The sequence below is a fragment of the Pelophylax lessonae genome (assembly GCF_965119305.1).
Source record: "Pelophylax lessonae genome assembly, chromosome: 8".
In the NCBI taxonomy this organism is placed as follows: Eukaryota; Metazoa; Chordata; class Amphibia; order Anura; family Ranidae; genus Pelophylax; species Pelophylax lessonae.
This window is the reverse complement of record NC_138775.1, coordinates 298,854,582-298,871,702: the sequence shown is the minus strand read 5'-3', so window position 1 is coordinate 298,871,702 and position 17,121 is coordinate 298,854,582. Positions and strand designations below refer to the sequence as shown.

General features: G+C 45.2%; 1 protein-coding gene across 1 annotated transcript in view; it reads left to right on the top strand.

Moving 5' to 3' along the window:
• The window catches only part of ERI3 (ERI1 exoribonuclease family member 3), a 283,428-nt gene extending 267,050 nt beyond the window's left edge, over positions 1-16,378 (top strand). The window contains exon 5 of the mRNA XM_082265027.1: positions 14,081-16,378. Within this exon, the coding sequence (XP_082121153.1) occupies positions 14,081-14,163 (83 nt within the window). The 3' untranslated portion in view covers positions 14,164-16,378. The remainder of the gene's footprint in view (positions 1-14,080) is intronic.
• Positions 16,379-17,121: the final 743 nt, after the last annotated feature.

The following is a 17,121-nucleotide window of genomic DNA, read 5'->3' as shown; positions in this document are numbered from 1 at the left end:
TCTGATGAGATCATCACAATACATGAATATTCATTGATGAACATAACGAGACATTGGAGGAATTGTCTCTGGTGATGGGACTGCATGTGGTCGGGGGACTGCTTTTTGGAGGCACCGGCGGCCCATATTCTGGTGCGATCCCCAAACGCAGACATTGCGTCTTTTTGTCTCTGATTAGAGTTTATAAAAATCTCTGGTTTGGCCTCCCCAGAGCACGGCGGCATTTGATGTGTTATTAAATCAGTCGCTGCAGATTACATGGAAAAATCAATGAGGACCTGTAATTGCATATTAGCAGCCTGTTCTGCCATTGTTATTTTATTTATTTTTTTGATGTGCGGATAATTATAATAAGCGTGTTTACCGCGCTCTGGATGGGAATCCGTCTTGCTAAGTGATTTAGTGAGCTGAAGCCGCCGTCTTGGCAGCGCCGAGTCACACATCAGCCAAGAATCAGCCAGCTGGTGCTGGGTCATAATACACACAGATTACTGCGGCCAATCACTGGCCAGAACCTCCTACACCCCCCATGTCGTCTTCTCTCCATGTACACCCCATTGTGGGAGTATCTGCCCTGTCCAGTCCACATATACACCTTTGTGGGTGTCTTGCCTTCTCCACTTACACCCCACGATGGGTGTGCCCTGCCTTCTCCACTTACACCCCACTGTGTGTGTGTCCTGTCTCCTCTACATACACCCCACTGTAGCTGTGCCTTGCCTTCTCCACACACACCCCACGATGTGTGTACCCTGCCTTCTCCTCTTATACCCCACAATGGATGGGCCCTGCCTACTCCACTTACACCCCACTGCCTGTGTGTCCTGTCTGCTCTGCATACACCCCACTGTGGGTGTGCCTTGCCTTTTCCACACACACACCCCACGATGGGTGTGCCCTGCCTTCTCCAATTTCCCCCACGATGGATGGGTCCTGCCTTCTCCACTTACACCCCACTGCCTGTGTGTCCTGTCTGCTTTGCATACACCCCACTGTGGGTGTGCCTTGCCTTCTCCACACACCCCACGATGGGTGTGCCCTGCCTTCTCCGCTTACACCCCACTGCGTGTGTGTCCTGTCTGCTCTATATACACCCCACTGTAGCTGTGCCTTGCCTTCTCCACACACACCCCACGATGTGTGTACCCTGCCTTCACTTATACCCCACGATGGATGGGCCCTGCCTTCTCCACTTATACCCCACGATGGATGGGCCCTGCCTTCTCCACTTATACCCCACGATGGATGGGCCCTGCCTTCTCCACTTAAACCCCACTATGGGTGTGCCCTGCCTTCTCTACTTACACCCCACTGCCTGTGTGTCCTGTCTGCTCTGCATACACCCCACTGTGGTGTGCCTTGTAGTCTCCACTTACACCACACTGTGGGTCTGCCCTCCCATCTCCACTTACTTCCCACTGTGGGTGTATTCTCCCCTCTTCACTTACACCCCACTGCATGTGTGTCCTGTCCGCTTTACAAACACCCCACTGTGGGGGTGCCTTCCCCACATATACCCAAAAGTAGGTGTGTCCTGTCTGCTCTGCATACACCCCAGTATGGGTGTGTCCTTCCCTCTCTGCACATTCCTCTGTCATGTATAAAACACACTATGGGTGTGTCCCTCTCTCTCTCCGCACATCACTGTGCTGCTTCTCATCCAGCATGACCTGGGCTCAGAGGAAGTGTGATGACTAATGCAGGTCATCAGACTGAGGACACATAGTGGCAGAAAAGAAGTACTGCAGGGTAGAGCTCTGGATTAAAGGTGAATGTTGCAGCAAAAGCGTTTTTTTATTTTAATGAACTATTTCATTTATCTTTTTATTTTCAATTGGGGTTCTGCTTTACAATGGGATTAGACATGGCGTGTCACCTTTGTGTCAATAAATTCAGATCTTCACGTGAGTGTCGGGGGGAAATCCGGTCTCTTGTTCCACCTGACCCCAAACTGCGGCACCCTTCCCAGTGTAGCTCAGCCCCGTGAAGAAGAGCGCAGTTAGGCGATTGCCGCCTTTTATTTCTCTGCCACTGAATGAGATTTGAGCACGGAAAGTTTTTCCTCTTTGGATCTTCAATCTTCGTCCTCCCCGTTCAGAAGCCGATGCGCGCTGTCCATTAGGAAGAGTTAATACCTCCTGGATCTCTCCGTCTCCGCCGCCTGCAGCCAAGTGCGTTCCGTGCGCAGTGATGGGATTCAGGCGCTGTCAGTCCAGAGCAATGATCCCGCCGCTGTGCAGCCCAATTCATGGCTAAGTTATTGGGGACATAACCCTGTCCATTAGCTCAAAATTACCGGAATGACTTGTCGTCCTGTTCGGGGAGCTGCCGGCTCTGTCATATGCGAAAATTTAACTAGACCTGGAAAGCGGCGCCCCAGGCAGCGCAAAGAGCTTTAAGTTTAATTAAAAGTTTTTTTTTTTTTCTTTGGGTGTAGGTGACCTTAACTCAGCGCTGATAGCACAGCGTCCTCTTTATCCTTCCAGTATACAACACGTCTCCTATATCCGTGTACACATGTAAGGGTGGAGAAAATATTCCGACATGAAGACTCAAATCCATCCAAAGCTGGAGGACAATGAAGATCTGAAATAACGGAGACACAAAATGATATCACATTCATGCTTTTCTCGACTTCACCAAAGTCAGGTCAGAGGGACAAAAAAAAAAAGAAAATCAGACTTCATCCGGTTCCTCATTCTATTTTATAAAGGCCGAACCCCAAATGGTATTTTAGTTCTGGTTGACCACTGGAGGTTTTGATTCATTTTTTAAAAAAAGCGCTGTTGGCAGGATTGTGTATCCACTCCCTTCAATCTCAGGACAAATCAAATCATGGTTACGGGTTTCCTGATTGTGAGAGCTTTCAATCTAAAAGAAGGGGCAAGTGATACAAAAGGTAATAACTGTTAGGGGGGGGTGAGCTGAAGAATAAAGTAGAAGTTCAGTTGTTAAGTGGAGGTGGGATAGGCTTCCCTGAAGAGATGAGTTTTCAGGGGGTCTTCTGAAGGTGAACAGAGTAGGAGATAGCTGGAGAGATTGGGGTAGGGAGTTTACAGAAAATGGGAGAGGCTCTGGGGAAGTCCTGGAGGTGAGCATGGGAACTTGTAATGAGGGGGTTAGAGAGAGTTGGGTGAGCAGAGACCAGGGGATGGATTGGCAGAAAGGGGCAATGGGCACTGAATGGAGGCCAGTGGAGGGATTGGCAGAGACAGGTGGAGGACGCTATATGGAAGCCAGTGGAGGAAATGGCAAAGAGGGGTGGAGGACAAAAAATGGAGATCAGTGGAGAGATTGGCAGAGACAGGTGAAGGACGCTAAATGGTAGCCAGTGTAAGGATTGGCAGAGAGGGTATATGGGCACTGAATGTGGGGCAGTAGAGGTATTGGCAGTGACAGGGGAGGACACTGAGTGGAAGCCAGTAGAGAGATTGGCAGAGAGGTAGTGGATACTGAATGGAGGTCAGTGGAGAGAGTGGCAGAGACAGGTGGAGGACACTAAATGGTAGCCAGCAGAAGGATTGGCAGAGAGGGGCTATGGGCACTGAATGTAGGGCAGTAGAGGTATTGGCAGTGATGGGTGGAGGACACTGAGCGGAAGCCAGGGGAGGGATCCGCAGAGAGGGACGATGGTCAATGAATTTAAGCCAGTGGAGGTATTGGCAGAGAGGAATGGAGGACAATAAATGGAGGCCAGTGGAGAGAATGGCAGAGACGGGTGTAGGACAAAATAATGGAAACCAATCAAGAGATTGGCAGAGAGGGGTTGAGGACAATAAATGGAAACCAGTGTAGGGGGGTTGGCAGTGAGGGATGGTCATTGCATGGAAGTCAGTGTGGGGATTGCAGAGAGGAGTAGAGGACACTGAATGGAAGCCAATGGAGAGATTGGGGGAGAGGTGTTGAGGACAATGCATAGAAGCCAATGGAGGGATTGGGGAAAGGGATGGGGACAATAAATAAAGCCAGTGTAGGGATTGTCAGAGAGAGAAGGAGGACACTGAGTGGTTGGTAAGGCTGGATGAGTCTGGCAACACCATTCATTATAGACTGAAGGGGGAATGGTCTGTGTGGAGGTACGTTAAGGAGGGAGTTGCACTAGTTGAGACGGTAGGTAACAAGAAGTGAATTAGTAGCTTTGAGGTGTCATTGTTGAAGAAGGGGCGTATTGGGGCGTATTTTGGAATTGTCACTGAGGTGAAGAAAGTAAGCATTGGACAGCGATTGGATTTGGGGCAGAAAGGATTCTGTCCAGAATTACACCCAACACTGACATTCAAAGCTTCCTCCAAGAGGACCCCAACAGATAGTCCGTATCTCCTTACATACCTGAGGCTTGGGGTACCTCCATACATACCTGAGGCAGGGGGTACCTCTATACATAACCTTGAAATAGTTCATAATTTGGATTTTCCACAGAAGTTCCTCTATCTTACTCCCTGGTGCAATCGCTCGTTTAAGATTTCCATGCAGGAGCTCGTGAATTACACCCATGACATACTGATTGTAGATGAAATTCTCTGTAGGCCTGAATGCAAAAACATTTTATTGTTGGTACCTTTCATTTTCTAAAAGGTTGGCTATACCTTTAAAGGTTCACCGTGAAATGGTTCATAGTTTGGATTTTCCTCAGAAGTTCCTCTATCTTACTCCCTGCTACAATCGCTCACATCGCTCATTAAAGATTTCCTGTCATGTTGTTCGATATTCGCTCCTGCATCGGTCATTTATTATCATTTTTGTTCATAAAATAATTGGATTCATTCAATCTTCATAGGATCAAATATGTGTTCTGCCTATGGCTAGCCTTAAAGCCACACTCCAAACAGAACATTTCCTTCAGTTTGGCACCTCCCTCCCATTGGCGCAGCCCCCCGAACCCCTATAAAAAAAAATACACAGGTCCTTTTTACCCTCTTCTTCCTCTGCTATTTCGTCAATCCTAAATCGTGAGTGGGCTGCAATGTTTCTCAGCAACGTAGGCCTCGTTGACATGGGCATACATGCATCTGAAGACAGAATAACTTTTCTGCCATAAGATAATAAGATGGGCCCTCCTTAACTCAGACAGAGACCTCCAACAAATATATATATATATATACGAACCGCTAAGAAAACATTAGTTTAAAATGTTCTGGAGGTCAAATCTGCATGTGGTGTTAAATTCACACACAGTGATCCGCGAAATGATAGACTGCCACTGCCACCACCCGGTATTAAGCAAGGCTTACCGGAAAGGATGGGGCCCAATTGCCAGATGTCAATATTTGCTCTTGGAAGATAGAATCCCCCATACTCTGATGTTCCAGGGACACTGTCAAGGTCTTACCTTGCCTTCCTGTCTGCAGCCATCTTGGACATGTGCTGACTGCTGTCTTTTATATACTCTGATTGCTTCATCACTTCCTGCTGCTTCCGGAGCGTCGCTTAGTGATGAGGTTGCACACAGGATATATATTTTTATATATATCACCTGTTGGCTTGCAGTCCTTTGCTCGTGTGTTTATGCTTCAAGGTGCATCTCTGCTGGCTATCTTCTGTTTTCCGTGTTTCTCCGTGTATGACCTGGCTTTGGCTGACGACCTTCCTGGCTCCCGATTTCCCTTCTGACTGACAACCTTCCTGGCTCCCGATTTCCCTTCTGATTGACATCCTTCCTGGCTCCTGATTTCCCTTCTGACTGACGACCTTCCTGGCTCTCGATTTCCCTTCTGACTGACGACTTTCCTGGCTCTCGATTCCCATTGGCTGACGACTTTTTGTGACTACGTCTAATCCCTATCGGTTCCTCCGCTCCCGCATCTGAACTCGTTCACCTCATGGTGGGGCGACCCTGAGGGCCACGGCCTGGTGCCAACAAGCAGCTAAGTCCATCTCCACCATCAGGAGCTCTGGTGAACACCGGTTGGTGCTTATACTCCGTACCTCAGATTAGCCTGTGTCTTCCACCATGGTGACCCCTAGACACATTCGGCTCAGCTACGGGAGGTGTGACAAACACAATCCAACATCAAGGATGATGATGATGTGCAAAGAATGATTTATAAAAATTCTTTAAAAAAAAAAACAGATAAAATCCCCCATTGGTGAATATCGTATGAATCAATTTATTAAAATGTATGAAAAAACATGACTAATATACCAAAAATGCCATAAGAATAAAACTGAGATTCTACTGAATACTCAAATGGCAGTTCAAACAGTGTGCAACCTGCGTATTCTAATGAAGTCAGTGTCCAAAGCTCTTTCCGACGCGTTTTGTCACAAGAGTATTTCCTCAGAAGCAGTCAGTGTTGGTGAGCGGTCTGTGAATGTATTTAGTGGAGGTCACGAGTGAAATAAGAGCGCATTTTATGGAAGAAGAGTTATTCTGTTTTCTGCGCTGATATGAAAATTACACCATATATCCGTCTTCCTGTAAGCGTCTATATTTATTGGTTTGGGGGTAGAATGCAACTCAAAATTCCACATGTAAGGCGCTTATCCTCTGTATTCATTAAACATAAATACTGTACCTATAACCCCTTCTCACCTCAGGGTAAAACAAATCTTACCGTGTTTTTGCTCAGGACAAATTGGGCTTTCCTTTCCTGGTGTATAGTAATGGATATCCTCTGATTTTCTTTTTTTTTTATTATTATCATTATGGCTTACAATAGTAAAAAAAAAAAAAAATGAATTTTGCTTTTTATTTCTTGCTACTACCATAACCTACCACCAAAGAACAATGCAAAATGAATTCTTCTGTTCCCAACGATCGCAGGGATTCCACATATGTGTATGTTCGTTGTATGTCCCTCTAGTACGGCCCAGAAACAGTAGTGCGCATTTTGCTTTTTTTTTTTTTTTTATCCTGTGTAAAACACACCGACACTGACTGATACTAATTTACAAAAAAGAAAATATCCTACCCAAAATATACTGACCATAAATTTTGACCTTGACCTTTTGATCTAGGTATTTATTCTTTATATTTATTTTATTTTTTTGCACACAGTTATATGTTTATTTTTTCTCTGTAAGGAAAGAAAGCAATATCAGCTATCTGTCCTCCATTCACAGAGAGAGAAAGCCTGATGACTGATCACTGTGATAGCCAATCAGAGGCTATCACAGCGATCAGGTGACTAGGAACTGGAGAGTGCTGGGGACCTTTCATGAGTGGGGCAATGTGAGAGATTGGGGGGCACTATGGGAGCTGGGAGGTCAGGGGAGCAGCTGGAAACCTGGGGGGGGGGGGGGGGTCGGGTCATGGCTCAGGACTGATTTAGACAAAATAGCAAGCTTTGTGTCTGGGGGCAGATTGGATGCTCGGAATGCATGGAAGTGCCGGACAAAGGGATCGGGAAAGAATAAAGTTTGTTTCCACATCACTTTCTCCGCATTTACAGCACATGACGAATGTTTGGAGTTTGTGTGACTTTGATTATTCAAGATGGAAGCTTTCCAGATAACTTAGATCCCTTCTCATCTGGCTCTATACATTGTATACAATTCTATACCGGCTCTGTACATTGTATACAATTCTATACCGGCTCTGTACATTGTATACAATTCTATACCGGCTCTATACATTGTATACAATTCTATACCGGCTCTATACATTGTATACAATTCTATACCGGCTCTATACATTGTATACAATTCTATACCGGCTCTATACATTGTATACAATTCTATACCGGCTCTGTACATTGTATACAATTCTATACCGGCTCTATACATTGTATACAATTCTATACCGGCTCTATACATTGTATACAATTCTATACCGGCTCTATACATTGTATACAATTCTATACCGGCTCTATACATTGTATACAATTCTATACCGGCTCTGTACATTGTATACAATTCTATACCGGCTCTATACATTGTATACAATTCTATACCGGCTCTATACATTGTATACAATTCTATACCGGCTCTATACATTGTATACAATTCTATACCGGCTCTGTACATTGTATACAATTCTATACTGGCTCTATACATTGTATACAATTCTATACCGGCTCTATACATTGTATACAATTCTATACCGGCTCTATACATTGTATACAATTCTATACCGGCTCTATACATTGTATACAATTCTATACAGCTCTATACATTGTATACAATTCTATACCGGCTCTATACATTGTATACAATTCTATACCGGCTCTATACATTGTATACAATTCTATACCGGCTCCATACATTGTATACAATTCTATACAGCTCTATACATTGTATACAATTCTATACCGGCTCTGTACATTGTATACAATTCTATACCGGCTCTATACATTGTATACAATTCTATACCAGCTCTATACATTGTATACAATTCTATACCGGCTCTATACATTGTATACAATTCTATACCGGCTCTGTACATTGTATACAATTCTATACCGGCTCTATACATTGTATACAATTCTATACCGGCTCTGTACATTGTATACAATTCTATACCGGCTCTATACATTGTATACAATTCTATACCGGCTCTATACATTGTATACAATTCTATACCGGCTCTATACATTGTATACAATTCTATATCGGCTCCATACATTATATACAATTCTATACCGGCTCTATACATTGTATACAATTCTATACAGCTCTATACATTGTATACAATTCTATACCGGCTCTATACATTGTATACAATTCTATACCGGCTCCATACATTGTATACAATTCTATACCAGCTCCATACATTGTATACAATTCTATACCGGCTCTATACATTGTATACAATTCTATACCGGCTCTATACATTGTATACAATTCTATACAGCTCTATACATTGTATACAATTCTATACGGCTCTGTACATTGTATACAATTCTATACCGGCTCTATACATTGTATACAAATCTATACCGGCTCTATACATTGTATACAATTCTATACCGGCTCTATACATTGTATACAATTCTATATCGGCTCTGTACATTGTATACAATTCTATACCGGCTCTATACATTGTATACAATTCTATACCGGCTCTATACATTGTATACAATTCTATACCGGCTCTATACATTGTATACAATTCTATACAGCTCTATACATTGTATACAATTCTATACCGGCTCCATACATTGTATACAATTCTATACCGGCTCTATACATTGTATACAATTCTATACCGGCTCTATACATTGTATACAATTCTATACCGGCTCTATACATTGTATACAATTCTATATCGGCTCCATACATTATATACAATTCTATACCGGCTCTATACATTGTATACAATTCTATACCGGCTCTATACATTGTATACAATTCTATACAGCTCTATACATTGTATACAATTCTATACGGCTCTGTACATTGTATACAATTCTATACCGGCTCTATACATTGTATACAAATCTATACCGGCTCTATACATTGTATACAATTCTATACCGGCTCTATACATTGTATACAATTCTATATCGGCTCTGTACATTGTATACAATTCTATACCGGCTCTATACATTGTATACAATTCTATACCGGCTCTATACATTGTATACAATTCTATACCGGCTCTATACATTGTATACAATTCTATACAGCTCTATACATTGTATACAATTCTATACCGGCTCCATACATTGTATACAATTCTATACCGGCTCTATACATTGTATACAATTCTATACCGGCTCTATACATTGTATACAATTCTATACCGGCTCTATACATTGTATACAATTCTATATCGGCTCCATACATTATATACAATTCTATACCGGCTCTATACATTGTATACAATTCTATATCGGCTCCATACATTATATACAATTCTATACCGGCTCTATACATTGTATACAATTCTATATCGGCTCTATAATTATACATTGTATCAAGTCTGACAAGAAGAGATGATAATGATCCTGAAAGCTTCCATCTTTCATATTTTGGGGGTCACTCAAAGCCCAAACTTTCTGCACCAATCGATGGCTCGCGCGGTACAATGCTTGAAATTCAGCGTTTGATAAAACGATGGCAGACCGGTCATGTGACCGCAGTCCTAGAGAAACAGAAGAAGTGAAGGCGAGGACTGGCGGCTGTATTATAATTATTACTCATCGGTGGACGTCCTCTTATTGTACAGCCATTAATGTCGGCGGGGTTCCCGCAGTCGCGGCGGTGTAAGTGCGCCGTTATCTCGGCGGTTTCGTGGCACGCAGAGCAATATTTCCTTATTAACAAGGGAGGGGAATAATCTGGAGTTAATTGAGTAATAATTACATAAAGGAGTTAAGAAACCATATTAATTGCTCCTGCTAATTACTCCCTTATTTCGCCGCGCCGTTTCATTTCTGCCAACTCACCGCACGCCTGAGCGGCTAAACGGTCCGCCAGGGTTTTGTCGGGGAGGGGAAAGCGGGACAGCCAGGTGCGACTCTGCCCCGAAATATACCGCCAGGTGCAGCCAGGAAAAGCCGGAGAAGAGGCGGCGGAGGCCTCGGAAGACAGCGACGGCGAGTGGGAGACAGAGAAATATGGGTGCAATTAGCCCAGATAGAGTTCAATTATGATAAACAGCACTTGCACCCTTTAAGCCGTGATTAAACGGCCTCCCCCTTTGATAGAGAGGCCTAATTCCACATTATTATCGCCGGGGCTTGATTATAAAGCACTCTGCGGGTTTACAGGGAGAGATGGATGTCGAGTCGTCTTTATCATTTACACATCAGTGGGAAGAGCAGCTTCTTCAGCCCTGCGCATTCATTTTCATTTCTCCTCATCCTCCTCCTCCTATCACCGGGGCCCCCCCATCCCCAATCCTCATAGCATGGCACTGCCTCGCCGCCTGCCACATGCAAGTTGGCAAAGTCACCCTTACGGTAACAACTTGATAAATGGCCGCGGCGTAATGAAATGGAGACATCAAGGCGTGGGGGCGAGGAAGAAAAAAAAGCGTTAATCCGACACAACGCAGCTGTCCCACGGCGGGCGGGCGGCGGGGAGAGGGAAGAAGGATGGCCGGCTCTGCCGTGTTCTGTCAAGGGAGAAATTACACATTTACTTTTGCTTTTTCTTAAGGAGACGGTCGCCATAGATCAAAACACGGGTTTACAAGCCAATTTCCAACATGAAATATAGACAGCGCAAATCAATTTAAAGTCCGGTTTTTCTATTTCCGCCTCCCCTGTTAGCGGGGAAACCTTCCCGTTTAACCCCTCGCAGGGGTATCGGGGGGGAGGGGGGGGGTCTGATTCTTAGAGTCCTGCGAATGATTATTAAAGAGGACCTGTCATCAGATATATTACTTCATGATTAGTTCAGCACGCATCATTGTAGGTATTTATTACCCCCCACAGAGATCGCAGCACTCCCCCCCCCCCCAGACAATGCCTTAATCTGCTTCTCTCTCCAGAAGGATGGCGCCATCTTTGTTCAGTAATTCTGGCTCTGAGGTGACACAGTCATGTAGATCGTGGTGTCTGGGCTGTGTTCACAAATGTTCTTACAGATCAGCCTCTCACCATGTCACTTGCTACAAAGTTACAATCTTGCAGTCTGATAACTGGAGAAGGGGAGACTAAGGAAATGCTTCCTCCTGCCTGCAGCAGACTGATGACATCATCTGGGCCTAGCCAAAGTTGAAATGTTGCAGTCTGATCACTGGGGGGGGGGGGGGTAGAGACTGAGGAAATTCTTCCTCCTGCCTGCAGCAGAATGAGGACATTATCTCAGCCTAGGCAAAGTCACTGACTGGAGCTCAAGGACATCTTCTTAATGATAAAGGGTGGAGCGTTTCTTGAAAATGATGAGCAGATAATGAGCTATTCAGCAGCGAAGGCATTCTCAGGTATGCACGCAGCCGCACATATGCACACCCCTGGTGTATGTGGTGCTGGCACTGCCACAGCCGCAGGTATGCACATCCCTGGTGTATGTGGTGCTGGCACTGCCACAGCCGCAGGTATGCACATCCCTGGTGTATGTGGCATGGCAATGCCACAGGTATGCACATCCCTGGTGTATGTGGCGTGGCAATGCCGCAGCTGCAGGTATGCACATCCCTGATGTATGTGGCGTGGCAATGCCGCAGGTATGCACATCCCTGGTGTATGTGGTGCTGACAATGCCCCAGCTGCAGGTATGCACATCCCTGGTGCATGTGGCGCTGGCAATGCCCCGGCCGAAGCCACAGGTATGCACACCCCTGGTGTATGTGGCGCTGGCAATGCCCCGGCCGCAGGTATGCACACCCCTGGTGTATGTGGCGCTGGCAATGCCTTGACCACAGGTATGCACACCCCTGGTGTATGAGGCGCTGGCAATGCCTTGGTCGCAGGTATGCACACACCTGGTGTATATGGCGCTGGCAATGCCTGGCTGCAGCTGACTGACCCAGTACAAGTTACAGGTTTCTGGTGGGCGGTTTGAACTAGAATCCAAACACACCCAAGCTCATCCCTAATTGCGACACCTCAGGAAGTTTTTGTTCGGAAGGCTTAAAAAACTACAAACAGGCCCACTTTAATAAATGCGTTATGCTTTTTGTCCAACATTTGGGGGCTTGTATTAGTTTGTCTAATTCCAGACATTAGAGTGTTTATAAACCTTTCCATAACCCCAGTGAAGTGACTGGTTTCCGGTGATACTCAGGGATAAAACAAATCCTCCTACATAATTTGTACCTGTTTATCTGCAGTCTTCTCTTCTACGGAGCCATTCAAAGTGTACACATTATTTCTCAGCTTCCAGAAGGCAGGAGGTGAGGATCTGATGTCACACAATGCACAGCATGGAGCAGGGAGCTAAGTGTAATCTGAAATCTGAGGGTAGGGAAAGGACATGCACAGATAAGGCTGCCAATCACCTGCTGTGTGCTGGAGAGGGGCGGGGTCATTTCCCAAGAATGCCTGGTGTTGGCCTAGACTAGGGGTCTCCAAACTTTCTAAACAAGGGGCCAATTTACAGTTTTCAGACTTGGGAGGGGTGGGGGGGCAGACTGTGGCCAGTGGGAGTAGAAAATATCCCATCTTTAGTGGGAGGATTAACACTCCATCATTAGTGTCAGTGGGAGGAATAGTGCCCCATCATTGGTGTCAGTGGGAGGAATAGTGCCCCATCATTGGTATCAGTGGAAGGAATAGTGCCCCATCATTGGTGTCAGTGGCAGGAATAGTGCCCCATCATTGGTATCAGTGGGAGGAATAGTGCCCCATCATTGGTATCAGTGGGAGGAATAGTGCCCCATCATTGGTGTCAGTGGGAGAAATAGTGTCCCATCATTGGTGTCAGTGGGAGGAATAGTACCCCATCATTGGTGCCAGTGGAGGAATAGTGTCCCATCATTGGTGTCAGTGGGAGGAATAGTGCCCCATCATTGGTGTCAGTGGGAGGAATAGTGCCCCATCATTGGTGTCAGTGGGAGGAATAGTGTCCCATCATTGGTGTCAGTGGGAGGAATAGTGTCCCATCATAGGTGTCAGTGGGAGGAATAGTGCCCCATCATTGGTGTCAGTGGGAGGAATAGTGTCCCATCATTGGTGTCAGTGGGAGGAATAGTGCCCCATCATAGGTGTCAGTGGGAGGAATAGTGCCCCATCATTGGTGTCAGTGGGAGGAATAGTGTCCCATCATTGGTGTCAGTGGGAGGAATAGTGCCCCATCATTGGTGTCAGTGGGAGGAATAGTGCCCCACCATTGGTGTCAGTGGAGGAATAGTGTCCCATCGTAGGTGTCATGGCAACATTTCATTCTTTGTGTGTTATTAGTTTAAGCAGACTGTGATTGTCTATTGTTGCGGCTTAGATGATGATCAGATCACATTTTATGACCAAATTGTGCAGAGATCCATATCATTCCAAAGGGTTCACATACTTTTTCTTGCAGCTGTATTACACTCGGTGCTCTGGACTGAGACAAGTACACACTATAGAAGGATTTGCTTTGTTGTTTACAACCATTTTAAGTCCTCTATTCTGGCTTTGGAAAGCTCAGAATACAGACTAGTCAGGTTTGCCCTAAAATATATTTTTTATCCTAAAATAACTCATTTATTGTTCTTCATCTTGTATCGGTTTCAGAGGACTTGGTCTAATCTTCTCTTTCTCTCTCTTTGCAGATGACTGCAGGAACATTGCGAACATTATGAAGACCCTGGCTCACCGAGGCTTCATCTTCAAGCAGACCTCCAGGCGCATCTGATGTGTCTGGGGAGATGGGCTATGGGGAGGGAGTGGGGCAGGAGGCTGCATGTAGCTCTTCCCTTAACACATGTTCACGCGGGTGGACAGACAGGAAGCGCAAACGCAAGGTGGAGACGCAACACAACCTGATTGGTACGGACTAACCGGCGGTGTGACAATGGCCATCGTTGTATATATATATCCACCATGACTCCATTACCTGTGACCTGCTGCTCCACCTCTGTCTACCCCTCGATAATACAACATCTCCGCTCCCCATCCATGTAACATGCCCCGCCCCCCCTCTCCCCCCCAACCCCCACGTATCCTCTCCTAAACGTCAGGGGAATTTAGGAGGTAAACACGATGTCTCATCTCATACCAGAGCTTGAGACTACAACTGTTCCTCAACTGAGATGTTCTATTAAGGCGCCTGGTCGGCAGACAGTTTTTATTTTTTAACGTAGAAAACGAATAATCGCATGGCATTGATTGGAAAGGTTGCGTTCGTGTGGTGTGTGGAGTGACGTGTCCCACTTAAACCAATATCAAGCTTGTAGGAACTCCTCTTGGGGTTTAGAGATGATCAGACCTGAGACACACAAAGTTACCTGAAGTCTCAAGGAACTCTAGAAACATAGAGAGCTGGGACGCTTTTTTTTTTTAGTTTTAGGTACTTTGTAGCATTTAGCTATATTTTTTGACTAGCAGATTGTTGAATCTGTTTTTTTTTTTACCCCCATTTAGTTTTTTTTGTCTTACAGGGCGGACTTTACTTCTCTCCCACTCGACTGTACAACTTTTAGAGTAACCTTCGTTTTTTTTTTAGATATTATTTTTATTTAACAACTTGGAGAAGATTCTTTGTCTTATAGTTTTCTTTTTAGATTGTAGTCTACTAAGGTTTGGTGTTTGAGAAGAGAAAATATCCCTAAAAAAACGAGACGTCTGGGTAAAGTCTGTGCAGTAAGGTGACTCATGGCAAGCCAACATGGCTGCTCAGACCAGAGGGTCGGCTACGCAGCGTTTTATATATTTTTCTCTTTGCGATGTAGCGTCAGACAGGTGGAGCGGCGTGACGGGCATTCTGTCTTTTTATTCATTGGGTTGTGTATGTTTTTTGGGCCCCCGTTTTCCCAGGCGACGGAAATGGGTGCGTGATCAGTTAGGCCAATTTTCGGCAAAAATTTTTTTTTCCAAGGGTCTTTGTGAGGAGAAGCCCAGAGGTGGTGAAGATTGTGTTTGTTTCTGTTCAGTAGAGTTCACAGGAATTCTGGGTACCTTCCTGGCCTCCAAAACACAGTTTTCTTGGGACGGGAAGTGTGCAGCTTCCTCAATTTTTTTACGTTCCATTCTGTTTCCAAACAATTGGCGTTGCCTCTGATTGGTTTGGGAATATTCCAATCTTTGGATAACTAGGCTGTGCTTCCTTCACTGTATACTGTAGTGTTGGGGGCCTTGTCTCTTCCCGGCATGGAGCCCAATGGGAGCTGTTGGGTTACTTTGTTTCCACCAATGTTAGTGGAAATAATAAACGGTGTCAATAAGCGATGTCCTCTGAATATGACACAACCTCGGTGACGTATTCAGAAAGTGGTCCTGGACTTTCTTTCAAGGTTTTTGTTGGCGTTGGACACTAACCTGTGTGAGTGTCTTCGGACCAGTCTTACGGACAGTTTTTGTTTAGCCCACCAGAGCGACCAGTTTGCCCGGGAGGTCTGGGAGATGGTCGGGCTGGTGGCTCGTAAAGCAGTGGGGAGATCACCTTCCATTGTTGGCGTGGACGGACTGATCTTCATCCCACTTAACACTGCCAAGATTGTGAAATGTTCCTCGTCTTTTTTATTTTACGGATCCCCCTATCCAATGGATCTTTCTTTCAGTCCAAAGAAAATTGATAGACGTGTACCATTCCATTCTGCTGGAGGGGGAAGGGGTCCATAGGACAGTGGAGTCAGAAAGCCTCAAAGCTTAGTTCTGTTTTACTGTAAGAGTTTGATGTTTGGCCTCAATCTAATAACACATCGAACGAGCTTCTCCCCTTCCTCTGCGACAATCCATTCATAAGCCTCCTGCCCCTTCCCGAGAGCCCTGAAGAGGTGCAGAGATAACCTGGTTGCCTGCAGTGAGAGGAGAGTCACTGCTCACCTTATCATTACATCACATGCACCGCGGGTGTGATCGCGCCAGTTACGTGAAGACAAATAAATGAACAAAATAAACAAGAAAAATAAGTGAAACCTTTATGTGTGGCTGTACATTGTGGTGGTGGGGGGGGGGGGGTTCTTATTTCTAAAGGAAAGGTGTTTGGATTTTCCATATGAAGGTCTCGGGGTTGATTGTATTTCTTAACTGATACAAAAAAAAATGGTGCGAACAACAAATTTTACAACCTTGCAGCATATAGAACTCTTCAGCTGGGTCAAAAGCCCAACCATGTGGCAACAGTGGCCAAACCCCCCTTCGTGTATAAAGCCAAAGCCCAACCATGTGACAACAGTGGCCAAACCCCCCTTCGTGTATAAAGCCAGCCTTATAAAGACATGGTGTGACCAGTTTGGTGTGGAGGAACTAAAGTGTCCTGCACAGAGCCCCAACCTAAACCCTACTGAACATCTTTAGGATGAGTTGTCAGCCAGGTCTTCTATTCCAACAACAGTACCTGACCTCCCAAATGCGTACAAAATCACCCAGACATCCTCCAAACTTTTGTTTAAAGCCTTCCTAGAAGAGTGGAGCCACCTTCATAAAGATATGGTTTGACCAGTTTGGTGTGGAGGAACTAAAGTGTCCTGCACAAAGCCCTGATCTCAACCCTACTGAACACCTTTAGGTTGATTGGAAAAATTAGAAAGCTGATTGTGAATCTGGTCTTCTCATTCAACATGAGTACCTTACCTCCACTCTTCTGTCTTTTTGATGAATTGGAACACGAATTGTGAGCCAGGCCTTTGTTTGACCAGTTTGGTGTGGAGGA